This window comes from Ammospiza nelsoni, chromosome 19, assembly GCF_027579445.1.
Source record: "Ammospiza nelsoni isolate bAmmNel1 chromosome 19, bAmmNel1.pri, whole genome shotgun sequence".
Lineage (NCBI taxonomy): Eukaryota > Metazoa > Chordata > Aves > Passeriformes > Passerellidae > Ammospiza > Ammospiza nelsoni.
Genome location: NC_080651.1, coordinates 8,356,391 through 8,378,503, shown reverse-complemented (window position 1 = coordinate 8,378,503; position 22,113 = coordinate 8,356,391). Strand labels below are relative to the sequence as shown.

The 22,113-nt window shown below is 48.9% G+C and overlaps 3 protein-coding genes across 5 annotated transcripts; 1 reads left to right on the top strand and 2 right to left on the bottom strand.

Annotated features, from left to right (window-relative positions):
- Positions 1-202: 202 nt before the first annotated feature.
- On the top strand, positions 203-2,479 carry ARMC7 (armadillo repeat containing 7). Its single transcript, XM_059485741.1, has 3 exons — positions 203-391; positions 473-616; positions 1,454-2,479. Exons 1-3 carry the CDS (start codon positions 325-327, stop codon positions 1,789-1,791), a joined length of 549 nt encoding a protein of 182 aa, XP_059341724.1. The 5' UTR covers positions 203-324; the 3' UTR covers positions 1,792-2,479.
- Positions 2,480-2,750: 271 nt separating this feature from the next.
- On the bottom strand, positions 2,751-9,494 carry NT5C (5', 3'-nucleotidase, cytosolic). Of its 2 annotated transcripts, none has more exons than XM_059485739.1 (5): positions 9,290-9,494; positions 4,225-4,325; positions 4,080-4,140; positions 3,207-3,321; positions 2,751-3,127 (listed from the first exon to the last, which is right to left on the bottom strand). In XM_059485739.1, the coding sequence occupies exons 1-5, from the start codon at positions 9,470-9,472 to the stop codon at positions 2,985-2,987; spliced, it is 603 nt and encodes a 200-aa protein (XP_059341722.1). In that variant the 5' UTR covers positions 9,473-9,494; the 3' UTR covers positions 2,751-2,984. The 2 variants fall into 2 exon arrangements, with proteins under 2 accessions (XP_059341722.1, XP_059341723.1); XM_059485740.1 differs by lacking the exon at positions 9,290-9,494 and adding an exon at positions 4,441-4,667.
- Positions 9,495-10,414: 920 nt separating this feature from the next.
- Positions 10,415-21,422, bottom strand: JPT1 (Jupiter microtubule associated homolog 1). Of its 2 annotated transcripts, none has more exons than XM_059485814.1 (5): positions 21,270-21,422; positions 18,565-18,704; positions 17,859-17,956; positions 15,434-15,461; positions 10,415-11,389 (listed from the first exon to the last, which is right to left on the bottom strand). In XM_059485814.1, exons 1-5 carry the CDS (start codon positions 21,323-21,325, stop codon positions 11,226-11,228), a joined length of 486 nt encoding a protein of 161 aa, XP_059341797.1. In that variant the 5' UTR covers positions 21,326-21,422; the 3' UTR covers positions 10,415-11,225. The 2 variants fall into 2 exon arrangements, with proteins under 2 accessions (XP_059341797.1, XP_059341798.1); XM_059485815.1 differs by having other exon boundaries at positions 10,415-11,374.
- Between the last annotated feature and the right edge of the window lie 691 nt (positions 21,423-22,113).

Below are 22,113 nucleotides of genomic sequence, written 5' to 3'. Positions count from 1 at the left end.
ATGAGACAGTCAAATATCTCAACACAGGCTCATTTATTTTTATATAAAGTATATAATTATATATCATGTATTTAGAAAGAGACAGAGACGCGGCGCAGGCTCCACCTCATCGTCTGAGAGTAGCGTTGCCCCCCGCCCACAAAATGGCGGCCGCTCCCGCGCCTCCTGAGGGGAGATGGCACCGCCCTGTCCCGCCCACAAAATGGCGGCGGGCGGGCTGTTCCGGCCGCGCGGAGGCGGCCTCTTCGTCTCCGTTCCTCGCTACACCCGGTCCCTGAGCCCACGCTGCCCGGGGGAACAGGCAGCCCGGTGCGGTGTTCCCCGATGGAACTGGGTCGGCTGGAGTATCTGCAGGCGCTTGTCACCGAGTTCCAGGTGACGGACAGCACAGGTAACAAACGCCGCTGCTCGCTGGCCCTCTCCGTGTCCAGCATTTCCTCACACCCCCAACCCTTTTCCTTTTCCCTTGCAGAGGCCAAGGAGCAGGTACTGGCGAACCTGGCCAACTTCGCCTACGATCCCAGCAACTACGAGTATCTGCGGCAGCTCCAGGTGCTGGACCTGTTCCTGGATATGCTGACCGAGGACAACGAGACCCTGGTGGAGTTTGCCATGGGTAAGGGCAGCCCCGAGCACCCTCCGCTGTCACCGGGGCAGGGACACCGGCCCCGCGCTCCGTTTGGTCCCTAACCCGCCCCAATGCTCCAAAAACAAACTCACACTGTGCTGATAAAGCCTCGTTTAGTGCAGAATGGGAAGGAAGTCAGAGGCAGGCGTGTCTTCCATGTCCGTACAGAGCTTAATGAAGACACTGTCTGGAAAGGATTTTAGTTTTTTATCCCAAACACTACCTGATTAACCTTTTACTGAAATCTCTCCTGTAGAGATGCAGTCATTAATACATAGATTATTCCATTATACAGGTCCATTCTGCTATTGGCAGCTGGTATTCTAGAATGCTTACTTGACAATTTTAATAAATCTTTTGAGGAACTGCCTTACCACGATTTTTCATGGTCTGAACATAAGCTAAGGGGCCAGATGCTGTGAGTGGTTCTGTGAGATGATACTAAATGGATTTGATTTTTAAGGTGTGTGGCTGCATCTCGAAGTTTCAAGTTTCAAACATTCTGTGCTTCTTGGCTACTAACTCTGTTACCTCCATTCTCTGGCTTTCTGTAGCACCTGCAATAAACTGCTGGCTTGTGTCTTCCAGTAGGGATGAGTGGGCATTCCTGGAATCATTCTGTGGAAGCAGTTATGTGCAGCAGTAACAGTGCCCTCTAATGACACGCTGGAGGAGTGTGCTCGTGGAAAATCGTCTGAAACAATCAAAAACACGCGGCCTAGGGAATCGTTAAGAATTTTCTATCCATACAGAAGATCTGGATGTTAGAAACAGCATGAGCGGTGAATTTGCATCACCTCAGACACTTTCCTCTTGCCGTTCCAGGTGGTCTTTGCAACCTGTGCTTGGATAAAACAAACAAAGAGTACATCCTGGAGGCCAACGGGGTGGAGCCCATCATCAACTGCCTGTCCAGCTCCAACGAGGAGACCGTGGTGTCGGCCGTGACCACGCTGATGTTCCTGACGACGCCGCGGTCGCGCGCGCAGACCACGGCGCTGCCCGTGGTGGAGTGCATGCTGCGCTTCTCGCTCTCGGCCAACACGCGCCTCAGCAACCTGGCCTCCATCTTCCTGCAGGACTACTGCAGCCCTGCGCAGGTGGAGGAGGCCAGGAGCCTCAGCAGGCACACGGCAGTGGGCATTCCTCTGCCCAAGGACTGAGCAGGGCTGTGGAGAGGGGAGCCTCCTGCTGTTCTCACTTTCTGCTCAGCAGGTCAAGAGCAGCATTAAAGAGGGGAGTTGGTCCCACCAGTGCTGGGGTTAACAAACAGGAAGGAACAGCACTAACACAGCAGCTGGGCCAAGCACCTAGCTAAGCCTGCAAATATTTAAAATAAATCAGGTCATGGCTGCACATTGGAAAGTGTTTCGCCAAGTGCAGCTCAGCACCCAGCTTGCACAAACAACCCTTCCCAGCAATGAGGGGTGTTCTGCTCAGGTTATTGGGTGGAATTATGTCCACTCCAGTTCCTGGCTAGTTGTGCTACACGTCTCCCCTTCAGTGCCCCTGACAAGTGATACTAAGTGTCAAGTCACTGAAATGTCACAGAAATGCATTCCTCCTGCAGAGAGAGGAGTTTCCCTGCCCTGGCAATTCACAATCTCTCCATCCCTGTGGCACTAGTTACGCCATCCTCTAATCATGGCACAGGTAGCCAGCAACACAATCACTACATAGGGCAGGCTGTAGCTACTCTATAAATGAAGAAGTGGAAAGTTTGTCTTTTATTACCACTGGTGAGAAAGGTGAAGTAATTAAAAAAAAAAAAAAAGGAAGGGGGTCATGGCAGTCCAGCTCATGAGAACAGCTGTCTTGTAAAAGCTTCTGTTAATAAAACATTAACTTAAATGCTGTGTAATCATTTCTGTGTGAGAAGCACACAGGCCAAGAAATCAAAGCCAGCCCTGTCTCTTTTCATTATCAGCCATGAGGCAAGAGAAAATCCAATAACCAGGGTGGCTAAATAGATAACATTTAAAAGATTTGACTGTTGAGCCCAGTGCTTCCTGTCAGACACCCACACTGGGTCTGCTCACGTGTCAGACCCTTCTTCCTCTTTTTCTCTCCCCTCTGCCCCCAGACAGCACAAAACAAACAGGAGGTTAAATACACACAAAAATCCAACCACAGCTGCTTGTAGTTTATAGTTTCTCTTCTCCAACAGCAAACATCCAAAACACTACGGAGATTAAAAGTGCAGAGCAGTCTTCCAGAAACCCAGAGCACTGTGTCTGACAGGAGCAGCTCTCTTCTTCTCTGGCTGATCCCTGCAGTGACAGTGCCTCCTGGGCATGGCAGGGGATGGGCTGGTTGTTTCCTGGCAGTGGGAAGAGCACAGCATTCCCTTCCTGGACTACTGCCTGCGCTTGCTTTCCAGGATGGCCTTCCAGTCGTCGGCCCAGGAGCGCAGGCGCCGGCGCGGGGCCGGCAGCTGGAGGTGCCGGTTGTGGCAGCAGGTGAACAGGATGTGCTCCCAGCTCGGCTTCGGCTCCGCGCCTGTGGGAAGGGGGCAAAGCTGGAATCAGCTGGAATCAGCTCCCCAGCCAGCAGCCAGCCATGGAAATGCTGTTCAAACCTTGGATGGTGTCCTTGTCATCAAACAGCAGGTCAGCAGCCACCACGGTCTTGTCTCGGGTCAGAATAATCCGCTCCACAAACTCGGGTCCCAAGTGTTTCTCTACCCACTTATACTGCAGAGACAAGGAACAGGAGAAAATCCTGCTGTGCTCTCAGTTTGCACATCACCCCTGTCAGACCAGCCCTAATAGAGCAATTTCTTCCCCCTGTAAACCTTATCTGTGTCTAGGAATCCCCACATGGAGACTGGCTGCGGCCCAGGGTGCTGATTAAACCTGTTTGTGTGACAGCCTTCACTCAGCACTGCCCTGGCTGTGCCCAGCTGGGGAGTTTGTGAGAAGCACTGGCTGCTTGCCCAGAGCACATGGGTTGTACCCATCTAAGTCGTTCCAGTGATCAAAGTCCCCCCTTCCATTCTGGTACCACAGAGTAAAAAGATTTATTCCAACACTACAGCCTCCTCCTCCACACAGCACTGACCTCTTCTGGGACATCTCAGGCTCCAGACTTAGACTGAAGTAGGTTTTGTTGGTTGGTGGTTCTCCAGAGTAGAATACCCTGGGAATACCCCATCCCTGTGGGTCACACTACAACAGTTCCTTTGCTGACACAGCTGGTCCCAGCCCAGCTCCAAGAGCCCAGGGCTCACATGCTCCACAGCAATTCTGGCACCATGTGGCACTTGGAGATTGCCTGTCCTGAGTTACTGCTCTGTGTGTGTGAGAACCTATCCCTCAGACAGGGACTGAGGGAAGCCTGGCAGCTGGAGCAGCTACTGTCTCTAGAAAGGAGTAGCTCCATCTTGGGTAGTATGAAACAGCAAGGCCTTGCAAAAGCAGCATTAAACTCAATAAAAACCATTCTCTCCCACCTTTTCCACGACGCAGTGCTCGTAATTCCGGAGAGGGCTCGTGCAAATGAAGACCTCAGTACTGAAAAGAAACAGCTTTTGTTAGCAGGCAAGTGAAAGTGTGTTAGATCCTGGAAAAGGGCTGCAGGGTGCAAAGTGTCCTTACTCCTGCATGTGGAACATCTCCTGCACAGCTTCCAGGGCTCCTGGAATTGGATCCAAGCTTAGGAAGAAGCCAGGCGACTCATAGACACAGGCTACCTTGGCCTGCAGGAGACAGAGGACCATGAGCAGTGGCTGTGCCCTGTCACATCACCCTCCAGTCACCCCCTGTGTAACAGCCTGGTGCTTCCCCCCAGCACTGAATTATAAAATGTCTCACCTTTGGGTTCTGAGAGAGGTCCAGCTTGGGCACACAAGAAGGAGAAGTTACTTTCTGGTGGCTCATGAGGAGGCAGAGCTGCCCCTGGCCTGGCTTTGCTCTCACAACCAGCCCCAACCCACTGCAGTCTCTGTGGGGGCTGAGGGAGGCAGAGCTCCCACCCCACCCCTTCCCAGCAGGTATCTTTCAGCTGGCTCTGATGAAAACCAAAGGAACAAAGTGGAGGCTTCTCCTCCTGTCACATTTGGCTGAGATTAGCTGAGGGCTCAGGAATTCACCGGGGAGGGCACACACAGGCACTGCCCATCAGCCTCCTTCTCCTTCAGAGCAAACAGGGTACAGAGGTGACCATGCCAATGGCCAGGCCAGCACAGCCACACCTGGGGGAATCCCTTCAGCAAGAGGGAGGGATGAGGATGAGAGTGCTGGGAAAACTCCATGTCTGTTGCTTCTTGATTTTCAACCACCCACTTCAAATATTGTTGAAGGAGCAGGCGGCCTTGGCTCCAGCCTGGATGGAGCTGTTCCCCTGAGGTCATGGGCTGGTGAAAATCTGCTCCAAAGAGTCTGAGACTGCAGCAGGAAGTTCACAGGTGATCCCTGTGCTTCCCCAAGAACTTTTGGCTCTGTGAGAGGCGATCTGTGCACCCCATGAGCCCCATCTGGGCTGGGTGTGAGGGTGCTGTGGGACACTGCTCCCCTCCCAGGCCCAGCACTGGGCTGAGCTCTGTGATCAAAAGGGATTTATCCCTTTTGGGTCTGCACCTGCTCTTGGTGTAAACCTGCCTTCCACACAGGCAGGTGGGATGCCACACCAACCAGACAGGAAATCAATGATAAACAAGTGGTGAAGGAGGTTAGCTTGAAAGGTAGAATCATTTTTAAGTGAGTGTAAATAGAAAAGAAACGAGATTTCTGGAGGAGTAATGTTATCCCAGGCTAATGTAGCCAAAAATGGGTCCAAAAGGTATTTAATAGGATACAGTACAGCGGTATCTTTAATCTCTGAAAGGAAGAGCAGTATTTCCAGGGCAATTTCCAGGTAGGACTGTCCCTTTTCTTCTTAATTTGCTGGTAAGACATTTTCACACCTTTTATTATTAGAAAATTTACTGGTTTGAATCCAGCTCTGGTTAGTTAATTTTAAGAATTGCTCCCTGGTGACTATTCAGTGGCCTGTGTTAAACGAGTGTTTCACAGCAGGTCACAGCTGAGGGGTTTTCCCATTCCTTATCCCACACCCATCATGGCAAAGGACCCACAGCAGCACCAGGGCTGAGGCCCCTTCCAGGCCTAAGTTTCACCTTCAGACAGAGAGGTTAAGCTTCCAGTATCTCTTTACCCTGAGACACACAAATCTTAACTTCCTTGGGGTCACATAGTGAACTTCAGAGGTGGCAAAGCAGCATTATTCCACAAGCATCAAAGTCATATATTCCCATGCCACTGAACTGTTTGGAAAACTTAATTCATGTTTAGTATTCTTCAAAGGCAGGCTGCAGCATTTGCTTAGAAGTATCCAGCTCTTTAGACTCCAGCTGAAGGTCTCCTTGCTCTACACCACCAGTGGAACATCAACAAAAACCCATTTCAATTAAGCAGCAGTGAGGAAGAGTGAGCATTAAGCCAGACTCCCAGATCCTGAAGCTCACTCAGTTATCATCACCTACAAATGCTCATAAATCAACAGCCAGGAAGTTGGGAGCACTGCCTGATTTCACACGCAGATCAGAAGAGGTGAAGCAGCCTGTCTAGGTTCAGACATGGCAATCAGATCTGCCTGGATCTCTGTTTCCATGCAAAGCCTCCCTGATCCCAGCAACAATTCCCTGGAGGTGTTCCAAGGAGACTGAATTACAGACTTGGGGCTCATGTCTGAAAGCTCTTTTATCCTTCAGCAAGACACCAGAAACTGGCAAGTTTCCACCACATCACAAAAAAGTCTGGCTTTGTTGGAGAAAGAAATTTGTTTTGATGGCTCTTGGAACCAGAAGCCATTTCCTCTCATAAAAAAGTGACTAGAAAAAGAAAGTAAAACCATTTCCTTTTCTCACGTTCATGCCACCAGTGCTTTCCTTGCATTAGTAAGATGACAATTTGGATACAAAACTGGCGGGACTACATCTGTCCCTATGCTTTCCCATTTGCAGGACTTCAAAATCATTCTATAAATTTTTAGATTTCCACTGGTGGAGATGTTGAATCCTTTTACATTCCCCACTGGTGGGGATGTTGAATCTTTTTCTTGAAACTGCCTGGGGCCAGGAAACGTGGGGACAAATCCCCACCAACAAAATGGCCACACACACAGGAGGGGAGGTAGGCAAGTGCAGTGAAAAACTCTTCAACAAAATAAAATGGATTAGAAGTCCTTCTAAATAAAACGGATTTACAGTGTGGAATCAATGATCAACTTGCAATCAAAACAGAAACAAAAACAAAGTAATGGCTCAAGTTTCAAGGGGCAGCTGCTCAGCACCAGCTAAGCATGAACACCACTCAGGAAGAGGCGATGCATAAATCATCATCCCAGCACCTCCCAGGCCCTGCCAGGAGAATATCCCACACCTTGGAAGTTCATGGACAGACACAGCTGACACCTGCCACAAAGAGACCCCCTGGTGTCCAGCTGATCCCTTCATGTCCAGCTGATCCCCTGGTGTCCAGCTGCCCCCCCTTGGTGTCCAGCTGATCCCTTCATGTCCAGCTGCCTCCCTGGTGTCCAGCTGATCCCCTGGTGTCCAGCTGCCCCCCCTTGGTGTCCAGCTGATCCCCTCATGTCCAGCTGATCCCCTGGTGTCCAGCTGATCCCCCGGTGTCCAGCTGCCCCCCTGGTGTCCAGCTGCCCCCCTCCTTTCAGCACTGACAAACTGCAGGGTGCATTTCCCTGCATGGCCCCACAAACTGCCCTGTGTGGGCTGCTGGCTCCTGCCAAAGCTTTCCCTACAGCTGGAGCCAAGGAGAGACATTCCACAGGGATTCTCCTGTCCCACAGACACTCTGTAGAGCCACAGCAGAACAAACAAGGACTCTGTTTTTTAATTAATGGATAGAATTTGCATAAACCCCAAAGGAGCCTTACATCTTTAAAACTATAAATTTACTGTTCTGCCAAAGATACCTGAACCAGCCCAAAGCCCCAGGAGATTACTGAAGGAGACAGACACACAGCACAGATCCATAAAACTTATTTCCTTAGGAAGTCAGGCTAGAACAGTAAGATAAGAGCTTTCTGTCACTGCTGGTGTGCTGGGATCCAAACCAGTTATCTGGTTATTTCATTGCCACACCTAAGGTCTGGGGAGGAACAGGATGAGCATGAACCAAATTAGGGCATGGGGATTCCAGAAATAGAACAAAGGGCAATTTTCTCATAGATCAGATTGTAGTCCTTCCAAAAAAGAAAAAAATAAAAATCATGACCCCTTGAATTACCTGCACCTTTTCTCCTTTTTTTTTTTTTTTTTTTTTTTTTTTGTTCACGGGATTCATTTAAGGAATACTCATTTAAACAAAAAATCATGTTTGTTTATGCTATGTAGTAGCCAAATTTATGTCTACTGACTAGCTTTTGACCATCAATAGTCATTGATCTGAACTTGGCAGTTTGGAGCCTGTGGAAATGCTGACTGGATCCAGCACTCCTGCCCCTTACTCTGATGCAGGAGCCCTTACCTCACTATGGAACAGGAGTGAAATGAATGTGAATTGTCATTTCTTAGCAGTAAAAAACTCCAAGGCCCAGTACAGGATCTTAAAATGAGCAATGAACTTCTCTGGGAAAGTGTTCAGCACAGCCTGGATCAGCAGTTTCCTTAGAGTCCTGTAAGGAACCAGACTGGCCTGTGGTGACCAGAAGGAAGGATGAAGTCTGGATTCACAATATTTCTAATTTTGTGTTTCATGCAGCCTTAATTTGTGCACTGATAATCAGGACAGCCAGCCCTTTACAGAGGGACGTGTGTGTGGGAATTCTGCCATCAAACCATTCACTGAACCATCTTCTTCTTTACCTACTCATGTTCTTGCTCTTGCTTTGCAGCAGAATAATAACTTAAAGCTCCCTGAGCGCTCTGCACACCCTAACACTGCTCCACAGCAGGACAAGAACTATGTCTGTTCTATCTGAGTTAGTACAGAACAAAATCCTGTAGCCATATTCCCTCTGCATGCCCTGACAAGCTGAGTGCACAGCAGGTAAGAGATCAGGAACAGCAGGAGAAAGCTGGTGGAACACCCTCCATCCATGCAAACCGCTGCTATTTTTAATGCTTGCTAATGACTGAATGAGTAACAGAGAGATCTGCAAGACAAAATTACAAATACTGTAAATCCAGACTTCACCCTTCCTTCTGGTCACCACAGGACAGTCGAGGACTCTGTAAGGAAATGGAACAGATGCTGATTCAGACTGTGCTGGACACTTTCCCCAAGTTTATTGCTCATTTTAAGATCATGTACTGAGCCCGCTGGTTTTTTACTGCTAAGAAATGACAATTTCATTTCCCTCCTGTCCTACAGAAAAGTGCAGGCTCCTGCCACTGGCTGATAGACAGGAATATGAATCCAGTCAGCATTTCCACAGGCTCCAAACTGCCAGAGTTCTGATCAATGACTATTGATGGTCAAAAGTTCCTGGAACCAGGAACCTGTAAATACAGTAAGTAGGCACGAATTCGGTTATTAATTACATAAACAAACACGACTTATTGTTTGAATATTCCTTAAACGAATCCCATCTAGACAAAAAAACCCTGCAGGTAATTTAAGGTTTTTGTAAAAATCTCTGTTCCCAGGCTGAGCCTTGCAGAGCCCGGCGGGCAGGGAGGCTGCGCTGGCCCGCACTCACCGCCAGGTCCTCCCGCAGGCTGCGGTACTGCTCCCGCACCGAGAAGCCGCGGCGCTGCTCCAGCTCCACGCGCGGCTCCGCCGGGAAGCGGGCGCGGAACTCCCGCAGCACGGCGCCCTCGAAGTCGGCCAGGACCCCGTCCATGTCCAGCAGCACCCGCAGCGGCGCGGCCGCGCTGCCCATGGCGAGCCCGGAGCGCCCCCGTCCCGGCACGGCGAGCGCGCTCATGCATATGCAGATATTTACATGAATATGCATCAAGGGGCGGGGCGGAACGCCCTGAGGGCAGCCCCGCGCGGGAACAGGGCCGGGCTCCAGCGGGAATGGAGCAAAAGCCACAAAGGCCACCCCCGCCACCCCTCGGGACCCCGCCAGGTCCCGGCCCGAGGAGAAAGGAGCACAGAGCCGCCTCAGCAGCACGGAACCATCTTCTGATCCATCGAGGAGCATTAACAAGCTCCCCTGGGCACGAGGCGTGCAAAGGAAATATTAATTTATGGATTAAATTAATATGCTCTCTGTGCAGGGCACGGTGTACATCAGGGAAGCCCCTCGATGGAGGAGCAGTCACAGCAAATCCAGTTCGGTAGGTTCAGCACCCCAGGGCAGGGCTTCTCCAGCAGGGATCTGGAAAGCCAGGGTGCTTTCAGGCTTTCAGGGTGCTTTCTTCCTGCAGAAGGGTGGGAAAAGCACCATAAAACACAGCAGCCCCATAGAGTTGCTCTGCTGTGGCTTATTGGGCAGCAAAGCCCTTCCAGAACAGCAGAGAACTTGATGGCTTGGTCCATCTTTAGGGTCTTCTGTTTGTTTTTTTTTTTTTTTTTTTTTTTTGTTTTTTTCTTTTTAATGAGGAAAATAAACTTTTCTCAGTTTCCCTTGAGGAAAAACAGTGTTTTGGGTAAACCATAATATATATCAAGCCATATTCCACAGTTCTCTGATCTAGAAGCCAAAAAAGAAGAGATAAGATTTTCTCTTGAGGGGAAGTCAGCATATATGGTGGTGACCTCAAGCCAGGTGTAAGAACTCTCCTCTGTTAGAGCAGGGAAGGTTGGCTGACACAAGGACAACTGAGAACAAAGCAAAACCAATCCCGTGAAATAAAACCCACACAGGAAACACTGCTTCAAAATTTCTATATTATTTACTTTTAAGCAACAATCCAGCTTTGTGAAATTACAACACACACTTTAAAGGATGAGATTTTCACCTCATGGTCAAGCACCAGCATGATCATGCACAGCATTGAGTCAGTTGTAAAAAAAAATGCCCTGTAATTCTTATTTATATGATCCACTCCACCTTCACTGAATAAAGTCTGAATCAGCCCCTTCCCAGCGCTAGGCCAGGTGGCTCTGGTCATCAGCCCTCTATTTGGCACAGACCCTGTGTCAGAGTAGTCCAGTATCAAGATTTCTTTTGTTTTTAAAGGCAGCATGGTGTACATTAACCACTTAATGATTTATATGGCACAGCAGGGCTCAAGGCATTTACCACATGCAGTCAATGAAGACTTTTAGATACCTAAATCCCACATGTGGAGGAAGGGACTGCTCTTGCTGATTGTTTGCTGGCCTGGTTAACCAGGATTCTAGACCCTTGTAAAGCTAAGGGGTTCTAAAAAAAACTCAGTACAAAAACCCTCTAAGCACACTTAGAACCAAGCTACTCTCCTTTGAATTACATTACAATACTTCATAAAGCTTTCCCTCAAGTCTATCACTAGAAAACACTCATGTCACTTCCAGTAGATCTGGGGGAAACACAGGACAGAAGTGGAAAAAAACCCTTTAATTTCAAAAAAAGATGGAGTACATAAAGTGCTTCTTTTTAATGAAAGAAATTTGAGATGTACAGTCAGGCTCAAGTTGTGCAGTTCACAAGCATGGGGGAAAGAAAACAGACACAAGTTCAAAACAGTCAGGAAGGGAAAGGTTTAACCGAGCACTAGGCTGGACTTGCCACCGGGTGGATTTCTCCTGGAGGGTGCAGGTGCTGGTGCTACTGGGCTAGGAACAGGTGCAGCAGGCAGGGACTTTTCTTCACTCTGACCTGGGGCAGCTTCTACATCAGCCTCAGTGTTTTCTAGAAGAAAAGAAGCTTTTAAAGTGTTTGATGTGGATGATGAGAGCCAGATGTTTGGCTGGCTCAGACGGAAGCTCAGCTCCTGTCAGGTTTCTCCAGGGGTACAGACACACTCCAGTGCTGTCACCCACTGGCAGGGCAGACTCAGCCCTCAGAAGTGTTTCTCAGATCAAATCTGAGGCCTTACAGCTCAGTCTCAGGCCCTCAGCAAGAGCCACATTCAAGCCAGCTGCAATTAGGGGACACCAGCAATCCATTTTTTAATGACAAGCAGCTGAAGGCATCCACATATAATCACTCAGTGTTGTGACTGTGGCATTGTCACTCAGGTCTGAGCAGGTGCTGGGAGCCACAGCAACACCAGCAAGAGCTCAAACTGCATCCCAAATTCCCTAACTGGAGGGGAAAGGATCTGACACACTTCTGAGGCTTCACACAGGACAAACCAGGGAACAGCCATGCATGGGGAGGCTCTGATTGTACACTCCCTGGAGAGATCATGATAGTTTATTTTAAATCCTTCTGAGCAAACCACAAGTAAAGACAGGGCACAGAAGGAATTCTTCACAGGAAGCACTTTAGATACTGGAGCAAACAATGTACCAACTAATTGTTGACAATTGAGTACAGCACCTCACATTTTTACAGATTAGCATGACCAGTTCTGAGCCAAAGGCCCAAATCAGCACCAAGCAATCCCTGATATTGGGAATGAAGATGAACCTCACTTGTTTTCAACAGATCCCTTTGTTTCCTCTCATGATCACTAATTCTGGGTTGGGAGAATTCAAAGAACTGCTGCACATTCAGCTTAAGCTTCATGATTTAGCAGACCTTGACCAATTTTCCTCTCCCAGCCTTCTCCTTCAAACTGAACGGGCACAACTACCCAATCTCCCCCCACAGAGCAGCCACTGCACCCCTTCATCTTCTCCTTCACCTTCCCTGTGACCTCCACTATAACCCCCTGCTCATCATGTGTCAAAGACTGTACACACAATCCAAGATATGGGGGTATTACCATTGTTTACAGGAAAAAGTAAGTAATTTTCCACCCTCTCCCTGATGACATTCAGTATTTTGCTGGCACCTCCAAACATCTCAAAGAATTTCAAGGGGAAGGACTCGAGGCAGATCCTGGGAGTGCCACAGCACAGAGCTGAACACAAGGCTGCCATGGTTTAGTTTTTGGGGGGTTGTCCCCCTCATCCCCCAGATTCATTCCTTTACACTTGCTTACACAGGGATTATCCTGCCTTTATACCTGCCTGCCTCATTTAGCTGAGTCCTTCTGGCAGTGAGATTTTCCCACCATCAGCACAATTTGACTACTTGAAAAAGGAAATATCACCAACAAAACTGGAGACTTCACTGCTCATTACCTTTTCCAGGTCACAGACAAAGGCACTGAATAAAACCACCTCCAGCATCATCTCCCATAGGTCATTTTTGCAACCTGAAAGGTAATTACTAAGTCCTACCCTTTGCCTCCTATTCTTCCTACCCCCAGCAGCAGCTTTCCTCACATCCTGTGTCAATTCTGGTTTTTTTCCAATGCAAAATGTTATCAGAAACACCAAAACCCAACTTTTGCCCACTGAACTCCCTCTGTATCCATGCTTATAATAATCTCAAAGAACTCCAGCATCTGAGCAGAGTCCCCATGCACGCAGAAATAATCTCCACTAGAGATCCTCTGCTGTGCTCATTAACTGTTTGTTTCAGCTGTGCTGGGTTAACAGCACATTTTAAGCCTGAAGCTCCTGCAGCTGCTGAGTCAGCAAGGGCTGAATGTCCCTGCCTGGGGACAGTCCCAGCACTGTGCAGGGCCCAGGCTCCACCTTCCTGTGGGTCATGTACACTCAGGCACTGCCTGATTCTCCTTGGCTGCTCGCATTCATTCAGCTCACACTGCCCCTGAATCACAAAGGAAACAAGAATTTCCAGCACAGGAGGCTTTGGGGAAAGTTTCTGTAGCTCCTTGTGTAGCTGATAAATGTTAGCACTTCCCACATAATCAAGGTAAGTTTGCCAGCCTGATGAGTGAAGTGGTAAAACCAACAGGATCAGATAAAATATTAAAGCTCCTCCCTTCTCAGAAAGGGTCTAATTCCTGAAATAGCTCCCTGCTCAGTGCACTCCAAGCCACTGAGAACTGATGCCCAGAAAGGAACTACAGCTTCCAAAGAGGAAACAAGAACCCTGCTGCAAAATAAATCAGTTTTTTAACCTAGACAAGCTTGATTAATAAATATACACATCCCACCTGACACATACTTGGGGTTTTATAATCAGTCACATAGAGAAAATAATTCCCATATTCAAAAGATTAACCATTTTTTTAACTACAGAAACCTACTAAGAATCTGGCTGTGCTGTGAAGTTGTCAGCAGACAGCTTTTGCTTGGAGGTGTTCATTGTTCCTTTCCCAGCCCCACAGACAGCCCTGCAAGGCCAGTACAAGTCCCAGGTGTGCCAGTGGGATGTTCAGCAGCCTAGGTCTGCCATCCCACAGCAGGAAAATCCAGGGGAGGAGGGACAGACAGACCAGACACACAGTCCACTCAGCTACAATACCCAAAGCAATCAATGCTAGGAATTCATTTAAAAATCCATTAGGATGTTCAGGTATCTGCCACAGACACCATTTCCAGGAGGCATTAATTTCTACTCCTTCCTAAGTACTATCAGTGAAAGTTTAACATTCAAACCTTTGCCTGCCATTTTTATTTAATCTTGGCCACCATCAAAAATTTAATTTTCAGTCATGGCCACAACAAGAAACAATCCCAGTTACTTTCCATAACAGTTGCTTTTTAACCACCTCCCAGCACAGCTTCCCCTGACCCTTGATAAGAACCTCCTTCACTGTCACTTGCCAGAAACAAACCAAAAGACAAATACAACACCTGTGAAAATGTGAACTTTTTAAAAAGTCAGGAATACCACTTTGCACTCTGAATTTCAGCCAGCCCTGTTTCTGCTTCCTGGCATCTCAGCCATTCTCACCTCCCTGCTGTTTGTGGGATCTCCTCTGCCCTGTGGGGAGCTGGTTTAAACAAACACCAGGAAAAGCAGCAGAGCCCTCAGAGCAGTTTTCTTCTATTAGCAAACCACATCCTCCTAGTCAAGGCATGAACACTGGATGCCTACAGTGCTAATTAAGATTGGACAGACATGGGAAAGAAATCCTAGAGCCTGTACAGTTGGATTAGAAGCAGCCTGCTAGAGAGGATACGCTTATTTTAGGCACAGAGGTAGAAGAAATGTTCTGGAAAAGCTCTCTCCCCTCCCAGCAAGTGTCCTTTCAGGACATGGAGGTGCTAATGGCCCCAGGGATGTCCCACCACTCCAAGGTGTTGAAAGAAGCACTTGGAAAGCAGCAGTCAACACACGAATTCCTGTCATCAGGAAGTCAGATATTCCTAAAGGGGATCTTGCAAAGGAGGCATTTCCAGCCTCAGAGCTAGAAAAAGCACTTCAAGGGGAAATGCCAGTTTACAGGAGATTTACAGTATGCAGATCAACTTCCTTGGCAAAAATCAGCATTTAAAAAGCAACAGGAAGTCAAGAGCTGGTTAACACAGACACTTGCAGAAGCAGTAGCTGGGTTTGATTCTTCCTGTGAATGTGGAGTTTGCTGTATCAGAGGACAATGGGAAAGAAGCAAACTGCTAAACTGAAGTCAATTATGTTGACTGTCCTATTTAATTATAAGCAACTCTAACAGCTGCCTGGCCTTTCAATCACTGAACTCTTTGCAGTAGTTTCCACCTTACCTTCCAGTACTCAGACAAATCTTGGCACCAACAGCTGCTAGCAAAATAAACCAACAGGACAGTTCTCCTTTTTAGCCTGATGAGCAACAGCATTCCACATTTCCCTCCATGCCCACACTCCAGTGAAGCAGCTGGTCACTTTGGTGATTTGATGGGTTCCAGGGACAACCCCAGGCTGCCTCTCTCCTAGTAAATGACCATTTATGGATCCTACATCTTCTTCTACTGCAAAGCCACCTGCAACAGGCTTTTACTAGAGGAGTCCAAGGAAGTTACTTACCAAAAATGTCACCACCAACATCTCCTCCCTAGAAAAGAGAGAGGAGGAACATGTTACTTCTCATGTTTCATAAAGCATTTTCCTATTCCATGGAGTGGATACTCCTCCATGGTGTGACCATGGTGTCTGGGCACACTGCTCTATGTGGCACTGCATTCTGAGCTACAGGCTAACGGAGGCACTTTTGGAACAGCAACAGGCTCTGAGGGACAGATCCCAGCAGATTCTGAGGGACAGATCCCGACAGGCTCCGAGGGACAGATCCCCACAACTCTGAGGGACAGATCCCCGCAGGCTCTGAGGGACAGATCCTCGCAGGCTCTGAGGGACAGATCCCCGCAGGCTCTGAGGGACAGATCCCCACAGGCTCTGAGGGACAGAACCCAAATGGCTCTGAGGGACAGAACCCAAATGGCTCTGAGGGACAGATCCCAGCAGGCTCTGAGGGACAGATCCCCACAGGCTCTGAGGGACAGATCCCCACAGGCTCTGAGGGACAGATCCCCACAGGCTCTGAGGGACAGATCCCCACAGGCTCTGAGGGACAGATCCTAAATGGCTCTGAGGGACAGATCCCCACAGGCTCCAAGGGACAGATCCCCACAGGCTCCAAGGGACAGATCCCACCAGGTTCCGAGGGACAGAACCCAGCAGGCTCTGAGGGACAGAACCCAAGATGCTCTGAGGGACAGAACCCAAATGGCTCTGAGGGACAGAGCCCAGAGTGGCACAGTGGGCTCTGCACTCATAATTCTGCAGATTGAAATCATGGATTTCAATTTCAATTTCTTAGAGACTGACTTATAATTTAACCAGTTCTTTATTTGTCTAACATACTTCTAGAAGTTGAAACAGATATTGGAGTAATCCTGATGACACATGGCACATTTGTTACTCCCACAGTGAAGGACAGAGCTGGGTAAGAACACTTTATTGCACAGAGCATCCCAAATCAAGCAGCATTGACAGGATCCAGAATATTCCCACTGCCCAGCAGCAAGGGCAAAAAAATTACACCAACAGCAACAAGCAAGAGTGGAGTATCCTCTGCTTTCTACTGAGCAACTCTTTGCATTTATCTGTTGGCAAGGCCAAGAGCATGTGTTCTTTCCAGGGTATTTAACTTCATTTGTGAAACACAGATCAGCTTTTTTCCCCTGATGAAGTTTCCTTCACTACATAACAGTTCAACATTCTTTAAATGCTGAATGTGTTTGCAGGCTGCAGCTTGACACAAAGATAGGGATTCTCCCAGCAGCAGGCCAAGGTTCTCCAATGGCATCAGATTTATCAACTTTCATAGATCTAACATTGCTAATTACACAGTGAAACTGCAGAAATTTGGATTAAAAAATAGCACAGAAACTGACACAAATGTATCACCTTAAGTCTCCAGCTGTTCGCACCCGAATTACTGCATAAAAGTAAAGTATTCCACATGGGAAGAATCTGTTTGCAAAGCTAACCACAGTATTTAAAACAATTTCGAAAAAATTAGACTAAACAGTTAAATTTAAAGCTGAAAATATACCACAGAAAATAAATTCCTTTATATTTGAAACAAGAGTCGCTAAATTGAAACAAGACATTTTTTATACCAAAGAACAGTTTTGTGACTTAAAGCTACAACTAGTAACAAAAATGGGTTGTGATGCTTGATATGAATTACCAAAATAAAACCTAAGATAAAAGATGTCGGCTACAACGTTTCAGATAATTGTTTATCCACCCAGTTCTTTTTAGAAAACCTAAGGCTGGAGAGTTTTAAATAAGATTTATTTTTTCCACTTTGTTCATGCAAATAGAGGCTATCCTACATTCCTAGGGATCTAAGTTCAGACAAATTACTGTTTTTTTACTGAATTTACTGTGTTTCAAAACAACCCTGTTTTTCCCATTAAATATAATTACATATCTAGCAAATTTTACTTAACACCACTACCACTATAAATTATGCTCCATATTGCTACTAGGTAAAGAGTTTATTTAGAAAATAACACACCTGATGGTATTATTAAAACAAAAAAAGCACTAAAACGACTGAGGTAAGAATTTGCTGGGATGTGAACCCAGGTTTGTTGTCAGACCCACACAGAGTCTGCTGTAGTAACTGTTGTTTGTGAGATGTTTAAACCCACAATCACACACAGAGCTTAAATTGGATTTCACATCACTTCATTACTGTCTCAGCAATGAGATGGGTTAAGAGCTCTACAAAGTGGTCCTTGTGAAAAATCCAGCCCTTTCTTTCTCAGCATACTGGAAGAGAATCAGATGGAAAGGGGAGCCTTCATGAAAAAAACAAATTTGAGAGAAAGGATTCAAATCCTACAATGCTTCCAACTGTGTGAACATCCGTGATAAATCAATCCCACACAGAGTGTGAATTGTCCATTATCAGGCTCTTTTGTAGTCAAGTACTGACCTTGGGATCTACATAGTCTCCACAGTTTGCTTCAGTTGAGTTTGTTCTTTGTGGTCCAGAGGATTCACAGCTGTCTCTGGTTTCACCTGGCTTAGCCCCTACAACCAGAGATTGAGTCTAATCAGGTTCCAAGATAAACTTAATGTGAAAGCAATCATAAATAGTCACAGGTTTGGGTACTTTGGGAGAGGTTTTTCTTTGAAATTAGGGCTTTACCAATCTAAAAAGTCCTGGTCCTTTAGACAATACCTCACAAATTATTGTCTTACAGCAGCACCCCATGCAGTGAGAGTGTAATTTAAACAGATTGAGTTTGGGGTCCCAAGGCCCCCCATACTGGCAGAAAGGGAAGCTTAAATCCAACTGTGAGAACATGAGGCTAAACTGCCTCTGAATAATCAAGAGCAAGCAGGGCTACTCCAAACAGTAAGGCTCAAGTCCACTTGTGTGACTGAACTTGGAGAAACTGCATTGAAAATACAATTCTCTGCTTGCCACATGCCTAGCACTCGCATAAAATAAACCCTTCTGGAAGAAATTAATGAGAAATAAACGATTCTCTGCAAGCAGACATCATTTATAACCCCAAAGTACCAAGAAGGAAGGGAACTCTGGTTTCCACACCAGCCACCAGCAGCATCAGGCTGAGCCACGAAATGAATCAATGCCCATCAGCAGATGTGGAAACAAAGCACTACAGCCTCACCTGCTTTAGCCCAGGAAGGGGGGTTCTCCTCAGGAGTTCCAAAGATGCTGGATGCCATTTTGTTCCTCCTCACGGGCTGTTCTTGGGGCTCATCAAAGCCCAGGGAGAAGTTGGAGCCGCCGCCGGGAGGACGCAGCACTCTGTGGAGAGAGGCAGCTTCACACCCTGTGCCAGCCCCAGCTGCACTCCAGCACATCACCTCAACCATCCAGGTAAGCTCCTGCCAGAATTCCAGCCTGGCACTGCATCTCCACTGCTCTTCAGTGGCACTTACAAAAATAAAACACTCTCATGCTCTGCTTGTGCCCTTGCTCCATCCAGTATCACGCCAAGGGCTGGTCCCACCACTCTGAGCCAAATCAAAAATAAAAATAACTATGTGGGCATGTCAAATTCCAGCTTTTTTAAGAGTACCCTGGGAAGGTTCATTTTTAATCATCAAACTGGCTGCACAGCAAAGACTGAAGCTTGAACCAAAGGACTGGTTGCACCACTGATGGCTAGGTGCTGCAGCCTTTATTTAGATTTGTTTCCTCAGGAAAAAACCCTCAAGTCTGCAGCATGCTGCTGGTCTAGAAGCAAAAGTTGAAATTAAACAGCTTGGAGTTGACTATTATTAGGAGAGACACGTGTACAAAGCTCCAGATATGTAACCTAAATCTAACAATCTGCTCTTAGACACAAAAGAAGCCTGCTCAGTACTTCAAGAGCTTGATTGCAGTCTGCTTTCCAACCTGCAGAACCCAACCAAAATCAACAGCTGCAGGAAAATAAATCTTGAAACATAAACTCCTCCTGATCTTATTTTCATAAGCAGGAGATCTTTTGTTAGCTGGAGAAGCCAGACAAGAGCCAGGAGAACAAAACTGTGTGTGAGAACTTTCAAAACTCCCAGGGATGTGAGGACACCAACTGAACCTGGGGCTTCTTGGGCTTTCAAGACCTCCAGTGCTCCAAAATGAACACCAGGGCAAATAAGGATGGTGCACGCTTCTTCTTCTTAACAAATAATTTAATAAATCAAAGTTAGAACATGAAGCAGTACTCAGCCTGTTAATGCTCCAAACCTGGGAATTCAACACAAAGAGCATGTCCAATTGTACAACTCACATCCCGGGAGAATTTGTGTCTGTTACATTCCAGTCCACAGAGCTCAAACACCCCAACGGCAAGGGAGAGTCCTAAAGGTGTGTGACGTGGATATTTACTGTTACATAACCAGAAAAATACTTTTCCTAATAAAATTCTTTTTCTAAGGATTACTAATGTTCAGCTGCTAATGGGAGGATCCCAGCACACTGGAGATCATGTTTTATTGTGACTTGTTTTGTCTCCTTTCTGAATCAAGATGCCCGTGTAATGGTCTTGAATTACTCCTTTATATTTTTTTTCTCTGAGGAAATGTATAGAAGGTTTATTTTTGTGGTTATAGCTGTTGCAGTCAATAATCTGAAGAACAGTCTGTTCAAAGCAGGGCTTGTTCCCAAACCTTAGATCCCCTCTTTTTAGCACAGCAGTGAAACCAGTACTCTCTTAAGGGCACCACAGTTTCCACTGACAGCCTTAATGACATTAACAGAATAGGCAACTGAAGGGGGAAAAATATCCATCACTCAAACTGTTAAAAATGAATAATCAATCCCTTTTACCAGCCTCAGGTAAAGGCTGACAGATTTTATTAGAAGCCTCTCACAGCCTCGAAATGCTGTAATCTGCTTTATGAAAGCCACGTTTAACACTTGAAGCAATGAAATGCTGTTAAAATTCCACCTGATACCCAGTGATGTCCACCGAAAATCCACCCACGCTCCAGGAAGAGCTCTGGCAAAAGGTTTGGAAACAAGCTCTGTAAAGATTTTTTTTTTTTTTTTCACTTTAAAAATCACCCTGGAACGCCAAAAGGGAACAGGAAGCATCCGCTTTGTCAGGCCAACACCTTACTGAAAAAAGCCACGATAGCGTGGAAAACGACACGATCCTCTCCAGCTGCGACTGCCGAGAGCGCGGGTGCCCGGCCCAGCGCGGTGCATCTCCTCCAGACCAACCTGCCAAGTTTTCTTTGTTTGCAGACGGGCTCCGCTTCGCCCCCGCCCCTTCCAGCCGCGGGTCGCCCCCGGGAGCGGGGCCGCGGCCCGAGGGAACGGGCGGCCCCGGCCCCGAGCACCGTCAGCTCGCGGACCGAACGGGCACGAACCCCCCCACGGCAGAGCGGGGCGGGCAGGGGGGCCGGGCAGCGCAGACAATGGAGCCCGCCCGGCCCCACCCAGCCCGCGGCGGCTTCGCGGGGCCGAGGGGCGCGGGGGCCGCGGCGATGGGGGGAGACAGGCGGCGGAGGGGCGCGGTGCCCCCCGCCCCCGCGCCGTGGCTGCGCGGCGAGGCGGGGAGTCGCCTCCCTTCTTTGTTCGGCGGCGGCGGCGGGGCCGCACCGAGCGGCCCGGGCGGGTCTCGGCAGCTCCCGCACCTCCCTCCCCCGGGCACGGCGCGGCCCCGGGATGCCCCCGCAGCCCACCCGGGTGGGCGCGGCCGCCCCCGCCTCCGGCCAGCCCGCCCGGCAGAGGCCGGGAGGAACCACATGCCGACAGCCCCGGCCTGGCCGGAGCCCCCGCCCCGGCACCGCGCCCCAGCACCGCTCCGGACACGCCTTCCCCGGGACCCCCAGCCCCACCGCCCTCTGGGTCCCAGCGATCCTCGAGGCCCCCGCAGACCTGGAGCTGTTCCTGCCATTGGGATCCATGCCCGAGAACGTGGCCGTGGTGGTCATGGCGGAAGGGTCGGAGCAAGGGAAGGGCTCTGTACAGTGACGGTCCCGGGGACAGAGCTGCTCCTGCCCACCGCCCCTGCCGCTACCGGTGACAACTGCGGCCGCCGCCCGCACCGCCCCAACTTTTATAGACACCGCAAGCCTTGCCCAGCTTCGGCCTTCTCATTGGGCGGTTCAAACGCAGTCGCGAGTTCTTATTGGACAGCGCCCTGCCATTCTCCCACTTGCCCCGCCTCTCCGTCTATTCCGAGGCGCCTTGCCTCACCGCTAAAAGCCCATTGGTGAAGCACTACGTCTGCTCTGCGGTGATTGGCTGTGGGCGGTGGCATTTGCTGTTGGTGATTGGCGGAAGAGCCGTCGTTCATCGCCGGCGAGCTGTGATTGGCTCAGCCGCACCTGAGGCCAGACAAAAGTCCCCGCGGCGCTGCCCCTGTGACGGGCCCCGGGAGGGGCCGGGCCGTGCCGGGCGGTGTGGGAGGTCCCGGAGGTCCGGGATGTGCGAGCGTCCCGTCGCTGCTTCCGCCGCCTCCGCAAGGCTCCTGTCCGCACACGCACCGCCCAGCACACGCCACCGAAGCGGCCGTCGCGCCACCAAATCCACCCCTGGCACCCCCTGGTCTCCCTCACACACAGTGCCGTGCCCGGCCCGCACAAGCCCCGCAGGTGCCTCAGAGCTGTCACGGAGCAGCTCCAAGGATGAACCGCAGCGAGGCCATGGCGGTGCGGGACGGGCTGGCACAGGGCTGTGGTGGCTTTAGATGTTGGATCTGACAAGGGCTGGGACACAG